This window comes from Wyeomyia smithii, chromosome 2 (genome assembly GCF_029784165.1).
Source record: "Wyeomyia smithii strain HCP4-BCI-WySm-NY-G18 chromosome 2, ASM2978416v1, whole genome shotgun sequence".
In the NCBI taxonomy this organism is placed as follows: Eukaryota; Metazoa; Arthropoda; class Insecta; order Diptera; family Culicidae; genus Wyeomyia; species Wyeomyia smithii.
Genome location: NC_073695.1, coordinates 198,574,277 through 198,584,072, shown reverse-complemented (window position 1 = coordinate 198,584,072; position 9,796 = coordinate 198,574,277). Strand labels below are relative to the sequence as shown.

The window sequence follows — 9,796 nt, the reverse complement described above, 5'->3', positions numbered from 1 at the left end:
GTTAGGTATCTGATGAAAAAATGTCAAAAAAGAGTGAATTTTCTTCGTACAATAACCGGACAATGGTGGGGAGCCCACCCAGGAGACATTATAAGGCTTTACCAAACAACGATATTGTCTGTCATTGAGTACGGGTGTTTATGCTTCCGCTCCGCAGCAAACACACATTTGATCAAACTGGAGCGAATACAATATCGTTGTTTGCGTATCGCCTTGGGTTGCATGCAGTCGACCCATACGATGAGTTTGGAGGTCTTAGCTGGAGTACTACCATTGAAAAATCGCTTCTGGAGCCTGTCTTCTCGCATTCTTATTAATGTGAGGTCTTGAACCGTCCTGTGATTGAAAACTTTGAAAGGTTAATCGAACTTAATTCTCAAACCCGTTTTATGACATCCCGATCAGAAAGAAAAAACAAAAATATAACAGGAGTTGTTAGTTTGTTACGGGAAAAACTTTACAGGCTGTGTTTTCAATTTGGTCCCGTTAGGTGTTAAAATAACAGAAATGATTCTACTAGTATCAAACACATATCAAAATTTGTTACTAATATATCAGCTTTCTATCAAAATAAGATAGTATATAGAACAATATAATAACAAACATTGTTAGAAACAACAGGTTTTGATAAAAACTAAAAATTAGTTAGACTTGTTTCAGAACTACTTCATATCACGTTTTGTTATTATTACTCATTCAGATTCAGTTTTGTTATCAAAATTATATGGAAAAGTACAAAATTGTATCAAAATATGTTATTTGTATCTCACGTTGATAGAATTTTGTAATTTTTTAGTTATGCTCTTCTGATCGGGATTGTATTTCAATCACATGTCCCATAATATTAACCCTTCTTCGAATATTCCAAATCGTGTCGACTCCCATAAACTTGATAATCCTGCTTCTGTTTACGTCGCAGAATTGGCTGCAATTCAGTACACCCTAGGGATTATCGAAAAAATGCCCACGGACCATTATTTCATCTTTACGGACAGTCTCAGTTCCATTGAGGCTCTCCTATCGATTAAAGATGTTAAGCACTTTCCGTATTTCCTGGGGAAAATACGGGAACATCTGAGTGCTTTATCCGAAAAATCGTATCAGATTACCTTAGCGTGGGTCCCTTCTCACTGCTCGGTACCGGGCAATGAGAAAGCGGACTCTTTGGCTAAGGTGGGCGCAACAAACGGTGGAATTTATGAAAGACCAATTGCCTTTAATGAATTTTTCTCATTTGTACGTCAGAATACGATCATCAGTTGGCAAAATGCTTGGACCAGAGGGGAACTGGGAAGGTGGTTACATTCCATAATCCCCAAGGTGTCGATGAACCCGTGGTTCAAGGGGTTGGATGTAGGTCGGGATTTCATTAGCGTGATGTCCCGGCTTATGTCCAATCACTATAGATTTGACGCGCATCTCCGTCGTGTTGGGCTCGGGGGGAGTAGTATCTGTGCCTGTGGTGAAGGTTATCACGACATAGAGCACGTTGTTTGGTCATGCCCTGTACACCGTGACGCCAGGTCTAAATTAATAGCTTCCCTGCAGGCCGAAGGTAGGCAGTCGGCTGTTCCTGTCGTGATGTCTTGGCGAGCCGTGACCTATCCTACATGTCCCTTATATACGTTTTCCTGAAATCCATCCACGCCCCAGTTTAGTCCTACCCCCTCCCGCCTGCATCCAGCCTAACGACAAGAACACGTTAAGACCCCGGATCCGGAAACAGCAATCAGACCCGCACGATACTCTCAAGGCCCGAGGGAGACAACCCAATATGCCAGTCCGTAATATCTTGGTCCAGCAGCGGAACATGTGCTTACCTATGGCAATGAAAACCATCATACAGTAAACCAGTGCTTTTAATGCAAAATATTATAGCTTTAAGTTACATTTACTTTCAGCTCGTAGTCGGCAGCGAGGATAAAAAATTTGCTTTTAGTTATTAAGATACTTTAGAAAGTAAGCTACCAGATATAATTGGCCCCGTTAAACATTAAATTGTATTTGTGCCGAGTCAAATAAATTATAGATGAACAAAAAAAAGTGAGGAATTTTCGGTTTTTTCGAAGTGCAATTTGATATTCGTTGTTTTTAAAGAAAAGAGAAATGACCTGGAAAATACAATCAATCATCAAGAAGTTAGTTATAGGTGAAATATTATTGGCAATCAAGTCGGATAATGAGTGCTTATATTTCTTCATAATTCATCCGATTTAACACGATTGCGCAGTATGTCTAAAAGTCGTATAGGTCGCCTAAGCACCTTGAATAAATACCGTAGCTATATTCGCCCGGTTTAACTGAAAAAATTAATAAAATACCTGTTTTTTCTTGTTTCTTTCCGTGCTCCAATACAGTGGAATTTTCCGTTTCGCTGGTCGGTGTACTTGCTGTCGCAATCATTTTCCTTAATTCATTTTGAATTTGCAAGGTAGCTGTCGGCGCGATACATCCTAGCGGCCCATTGTGGGAGAAAAGGCCTTTTGCCGATATCATGTCAAGATTTTTATATATTCCCAACACCACTACTATTACTTATCGATTTCATCTCAATAAAAAGTTAGTTCCAATTATACTATCGAATAGCAAGGCACGCGTTTCTTTACACTCCTCTCTTAAGGTTAGCTTTCGGGACACTACGGTTCGCTACACGTTTTTCGGCTTTGGCCCCACTAAATGGTCCTTCGAACCGGATCTCGAGGCCATCGGTTAGCAAAGTGCGTTCTCATCCATTTTCAACCGTAGCATCGTTATCCGCACGGTGTGTCATTGATACTTACCGGAGAATTTGTTGGTGATACCGTACATAAGAGTAAAATGGACAAATTAATTCGTGAAAGACGTTCAGTAGAAGCCCGATTGAAGCGTACGACTAACGTACTGAAAAAACTCCGTGATAGCGATGATCCGGAAGATACCGACATCCACACAGAACTCGATAACCTCCAAAATGTTTGGCTAGCCTATCTAACCCTTCATCAAAGAATGATCGACGAGTGTTCCGAGGAAAATATAGAGGGATTGCTTGATCATATGGCTAATTTCGAAGAAGAAGTGATTTACTTGAAAATCGGCTTTAATAAATTGCTTAAAAGGTTCGAGTTTTCGTCTACCCACCATGAGGCACCCGCTATGCAAAATGGCAGCGATGCTATCAGGCAACTAGCAGAGCAGCAAGCGCTATTCTTTCGCAATTTCTCCGCCAATTTCACAATGACACCTCCAGCGATGGCCACTGATCAAAGTGTTACAAACTTTTCAGATGTCAAGCTTCCGAGGATGAACATTCCCACGTTCAGTGGTGATATTCTAAGCTGGCCGTCATTTTTCGATTTATTTGATAGCGCCGTTAATAAAAACCCAAACTTGCAAGACAGTCAAAAATTATACTTCTTGAAAACTAATCTGGCTGGCGAAGCTGGTTCCTTAATTTCTCATCTCAGAATAGAGGATGCCAATTATGCTCCCGCGCTCGCCAAACTACAGGAAAGGTACAATAGACCGCTTGAAATAGCAACGCAACACATCCAGCGCTTTTTAGCTCAACCATCGCTGACGTCATCATCCTCCTCTGGATTGCGCGCACTGCATGATGTATCTGACGAAGTAGTTCGCGCACTAAAGGCGATGCATCGTGAAGAGCGGGACATATGGTTGCTGTACATCCTCGTCGAGAAGCTCGATCACCACACGAAACAGTTATGGTGCCAAAAAAGGGCCGATTTGTCTGAAAACGTAATAACGCTTGAACGGTTCCTGAAATTTATCGATGCGCAAAGTTATGCATTGAAATCTTCCCAGCCAATTCGCGACAAATCTGTGCCTGCTTTCACAAAGGTTCCTTCTAGGTTGCAATATAAAGGGGCATCACTATACGCTTCGAGTAATGAAGGCTCATCTCAAACACTGTGTGGTAATTGCTTCAAAATGGCACATCAGCTTTACCAGTGCGGTAAATTTATCAATGCCAGTCCAACTGAGCAGCTTGATTACATTACTAAACAAAAGCTCTGCCAAAACTGTATGAAGCAGCACTTTGGAGAGAATTGTAGCTCTAGCAACTGTAGAAAATGCCACAGATTTCACCACACACATCTGCACAATGCCCTGTCTGCGTATGTGCCCAACAGAGAGGTGTCTGCAACAATCGATTCCTCGGATTCGTCTGCCGTTTCTCAAGCATTGATTACACCTGCAAGCTTAGCCGCAGACGTTGCGGACACGAATGTTCTTCTTTTGACAGCTACTATCAATGTGCGCGATAAATATGGGAGACCCCACACTTGTCGCGCTATTCTCGATTGTGCTTCGCACACTAGTTATATAACAAGAGAATTGTGTGAGAAATTAGACCTGCCCACAGCAAAGGTTGATTTTGAGTTTGGCGGCATTTCTGGGCTCGCCGGTCATTCTAACTTAGGTGCGCAGGTCAGCTTTAGTTCTCGTTGCACAGGGTACCGCAATATCGTTCCATGTGTGGTTTTAGACCGTCTTACGTTCGAGCTTCCACTGAGACCAGTTGACATCACCACTTGGCCAATACCAGAATCTATTAAGCTTGCAGATCCACAATTTCACCACCCTGGAAAAATTAGCATTCTGCTGGGAAATAAATTGTTTTTCAGTTTGATCGAGCCTGGCACCATTAAGCTTAGTGCCAACGACAGTCTCCCAGTTCTGCAAAATACTAAACTCGGTTGGGTGGTATCTGGCGGTTACAAGGAAGCCGAGTCATCGCTCAATCCCTCGGTATCACCGTGCCTTGTCATTGCCACCAATGACGTATTGTCTCAGCAAATTTCTCGATTCTGGGAGCTTGAGGAATATATCAACCCTAAACCACATATGAGTGATCAGGAACTGTTGTGCGAGGATCATTTTTTGAAATACACAACTCGTGACAGCCTTGGACGGTTCATCGTTCGCCTACCGTTTCTGAAAAATCCTGCCACCTTGGGCAACTCGCGAGAAATTGCAATTAGACGGCTTCTGCATCTCGAACGAAAGCTAGATAAAAATATACTACTAAAACAGCAGTATCATGAATTTATGCGGGAATACATTCAGTTGGGACACATGTCGGTAGCTACGAATGCATCCTCTAAGCTAGCAATTTTTCTTCCTCATCACTGCGTCGTGAAGGAAGCCAGCACGACTACCAAATGCAGAGTGGTCTTCGATGCGTCTGCAAAAACATCCAGTGGCGAGTCACTCAACGACGTTCTCATGGCTGGACCAGTGCTTCAGGGTTCCCTTATCGACATTCTTTTACGGTTTCGATTCCCCACGGTGGTACTTACAGCGGATATACAAAAAATGTACCGTATGGTGCAGTTACATGAGGATGATCGAGACTTCCAGAGAATTTTATGGCGATGGACAAAAAAAAGGGCCAATAAGTGAATACCGACTCAACACAGTAACCTACGGGACAAAGAGTGCCTCATACTTAGCCACCAAATGTGTACAACAACTACTCGAATCGCACCGTGTAAAATATCCGCAGACGGTAGAAAAGGCAGTCAGGGGAATATATGTCGACGACGTTATTACCGGAGCAGATACTCTCGATGAAGCTATAATCCTGCGTTCACAACTGTCTTCACTTTTTGGCAGTGGAGGCTTTCACTTAAGAAAATGGGCTTCAAACTGTGCATCTGCCCTCACAGGTGTGCCGAAGGCAGATATCGAATTGAAGGTGCCAATCGAGCTCGACGGATCCGACACAATTAAAACTCTTGGAATACACTGGCAGCCGTGCAGCGATGAGCTCCGTTTTAGCTATCACCCAACACAGATCCTTCAGCCCACGAAACGTTCAATACTGTCGCAAACTGCAAGTCTCTTCGACCCACTAGGACTTCTGACACCGATTGTTATAAAGGCGAAGTTTATTATGCAGCGACTATGGGAACTGAAGGTGGCCTGGGATGCCTCTCCACCCGGTGAGTTAGTAAATGCCTGGTATGATTTGCTCCAAAGTCTGTCGTCCCTTAATTCATTTCAGATTCCTCGGAGAGTGGTTAGCACTCGGAGTACATCTCATCTGGTTCTGCACGGCTACAGTGACGCTTCCGAACGAGCTATGGGAGCTTGTGTTTATGTTCGAACGATTAACGGATTTGATACTATCGCCTCGCATCTGCTCTGCGCCAAGTCAAAGTTGGCTCCAATAGGAAACAAGAGAACAACACTTCCTCGGCTAGAGCTAGTAGCCATGCGTATTCTAGCTCGTTTAATAAAAAATGTCACAGCAGCCGTCGAGCAACCGTTCTATGAAATACGTGCTTGGACTGACTCTCAAGTTGCATTAGCTTGGATCAATGGAGGCGCATCGCGTTGGAAAACCTTCGTTGCCAATCGCGTGGCGGAAATAGTTACCCATCTTCCAGCAATAAATTGGGGTCATATAGACACGCACCTGAATCCTGCTGACTTAATTTCGCGCGGTGTAGTGCCAGAGAAACTGAAAGATTGTTCTCTATGGTGGAATGGTCCGACATGGAACGAACGCTTGGGACACCAGAATTACAATAATCTTGTGCTTAACAACACTGAAAGGCAACAGATTAATAGGGAACAAAGGAATTTGGCAGTGTCACTCGTCGCTGTCTATGAAAATACATTTCTGGACAACATGATGCACAGATATTATCCAAACCTACAAAAACTTCTTCGTATCACTGCTCGTATTCTTCGTTTTCGTCGTGTAGAAACAATGGAGCCAACCATCCTTTCACCAAGGGAAATTGATCGAGCTCTGATTATCTATATAAAACACATTCAGCAACAATTCTACTTCGAAGAACTTAATGCTTTACAGCAACAAAGGGATTTAAGTCGAAATAGCTCCTTGCGCCAACTCAGACCATTTTTGGACGAAGCTGGACTCATCAGGGTGGGCGGCAGGATCCAACAAGCTAATCTGTGCTATGATTCGAAACATCAAATTGTATTGCCATCCAATTGTATTCTTACTGCTCTTGTTCTGCAACAGTATCATACTGTGCATAATCACTGCGGACCACAAACGTTACTGGCAGTCTCGCGCAGAAGATACTGGAACACTCATGGAACAAGTGCAGCGCGCAAGGTCTACAGACAATGCATAACTTGCTCTCGAGTTAAACCTCCACAAGCTTATCAACAAATGGGTCAGCTCCCAGCCGATCGTGTCATACCACACCCCCCTTTCTTGATTACTGGTGTTGATTATGCGGGTCCAATAAGCGTTGTGGGCCGCAGAGTACGCGGAGCAGTCGCGAGTAAAGGATACATCGCACTTTTCATTTGTTTTTCCACGAAGGCCGTGCATTTGGAAGCTGTTTCCAGCTTAAGTACAGACGCATTTCTAGCTGCATTTACTCGATTCACCTGTCGTTACGGCTTACCTGCAAGAATGGTTTCTGATAATGCAACCAACTTTCGCTCGGCATCAAAATACTTTCGTGATGTTCATAGGCACATCAATTCCGCTGAGCATAATCATCAAGTGAGTGACTTTCTGGCGAATAAGGGAGTTGAATGGCACTTTATACCAGCTCGCTCACCACATCACGGTGGGCTTTGGGAATCGGCAATTAAGTCCGCGAAACAGCTGCTGGAAAAGACTGCAGGTAACCAAATTTTCACCTATGAGGAATTGTCAACCTTTCTTGCTCAAGTAGCGGCTACAATGAACTCGCGTCCGATAACCCCAATTTCCAATGACGTACATGATCCGCAAGCTCTAACGCCTGCTCATTTTTTGATCGGACGACCCCTCACAACAATTCCAGAGCTTAATTTGTTAGAACGTCAGATCAACTCGTTGTCCAGATGGAACCATATTCAGCGTTTATCACAGGAATTTCGATCAAGATGGCAATCAGAATACGTGCGGTCTCTTCAGCTTCTGACAAAGTGGCAACAATCCGGTCGAAATATACCTGTAGGAGCGTTCGTCTTGCTTGCGAAGGAGGACGACAAACCGAAGCAGTGGCCTATAGGCCGCATCATAGAGGCATTCCCTGGACCCGACGGACACACTAGGGTGGTATCGGTGAAAACCGCAACAGGCGTCGTTCGGCGTGATGTGAGAAAACTTCGGGTTCTACCCGACTAGGAGAGACTAGGAGAGGAAATTCCCGAGCGGAATTTGGTGGGCGGCTAATGTCGGCGCGATACATCCTAGCGGCCCATTGTGGGAGAAAAGGCCTTTTGCCGATATCATGTCAAGATTTTTATATATTCCCAACACCACTACTATTACTTATCGATTTCATCTCAATAAAAAGTTAGTTCCAATTATACTATCGAATAGCAAGGCACGCGTTTCTTTACACTCCTCTCTTAAGGTTAGTTTTCGGGAAACTACGGTTCGCTACACGTTTTTCGGCTTTGGCCCCACTAGTAGCTTTTTGGGAAGAAGCTGAATTGTAAAAACCATACCTATAAATCTAGGATCTAATATTGTGGCAATTCTGCAAAAAAAGTTTCAAGTTATTAAACACAATAACCCAGTCACAACTTCTGGATTTTTATGTGATAAAATCTTATGTTGTCCAGTTTTTGCATTGATTAAAAATTCCTTCACACAATAAATGATGTGCGAAATCGTTACACACTGATCACCACTTAACTCCGTTGTCATATCCACGAAAGGCTTCATGATGTTCGAAATTTCGGGAATCTGCTTAGTTTCTTGTGAAGTCAGTGGCAGAATATCGTTGTCTAAATTACTGAGGTCTATGGTAATTGCGTCTTTGGCTACATAAATACTCTCCAACATAAAAAAATTTATACCAACGCGTTTCTACAGATTGGAATATTTTTTACCTTTTCATCTACGTTGTTCAACTCGTGTGGCAACTGAAATTTCACAGCAACTTCATAGAAAAATGTCGTCATCAATAATTTGAAAATAAAGTTAAATAGTTTAACATATTCAGAAAGTTTTACATTTAACCCTTTATAAGGCAGTAGCAACTATGTTGCCACAAACAACCTTCGTTTCAATCTGCTTGATAATTATGATCTGATTATAGAATGAGTGATCAAAAAATCTATACATCATCTACGTTTGTCAATATTTTGCATGTGTTAAAACCTTCAGCTCTTGACATGTAGAATTTTATTTTTCGCGTTCTCAGTGATTACAAAAGCGAGTTTCGTATGTGAGGCTTGAAAGAGGCTTGATCAGAAGACATGTCAATTCTTGTGCCGTTGATCTCCATGGAACAGGAATTACTCCTAAGGTGGCAACTTCTAATTGCTCACCATTTCTCTCACCTTGCCTTGATTTATAGTGGTTTCAACCCTTAGGGTCATTCGCTCACACAAAGGAAATATAAAATAAAAAAAAAAACAACCAACAAATCTATTTGAGGGGAGGTCATAATTGAGAAAAAATAAAGAAAAAAATTGTCGAGAGAGGTTTAATTACCATGGATCAAAATCCAAAGTAGAATGATTTTCAACAAAGAATAATATCGCACGCTTAGCCTGGGGGTGTCGATAAACTAGATTATTAGTTAAGAGAATTCGTTATCGATATTGTTTTTGGCACATTTTGCTGGTGTAGGATACGTTCAACGATACACCGTGCCCCAGTGCTGAATCGAGAAAATTTCTAGCTCGAAAAGATCCTCCTCTTGATCGGGAATCGAACCCGATATCACAACCGTGTGGGAGAGCTAGTCGACCGACATCGCTAACCACAGAGCCACGGGGACCACAGAGCCACAGAATGATTTTCATCTAAGTTGAAATAAATTTAACATATGTTTCTCAATAATATGTACCATTTGGGAAAATA

At 42.6% G+C, this 9,796-nt stretch overlaps 1 protein-coding gene across 1 annotated transcript; it reads left to right on the top strand.

Moving 5' to 3' along the window:
• Window positions 1–2,817: 2,817 nt before the first annotated feature.
• LOC129720327 (uncharacterized) lies at window positions 2,818–8,104 on the top strand. Its single transcript, XM_055671795.1, has 2 exons — window positions 2,818–5,273; window positions 5,335–8,104. The coding sequence occupies exons 1-2, from the start codon at window positions 2,818–2,820 to the stop codon at window positions 8,102–8,104; spliced, it is 5,226 nt and encodes a 1,741-aa protein (XP_055527770.1).
• The last annotated feature ends 1,692 nt before the right edge of the window (window positions 8,105–9,796 follow it).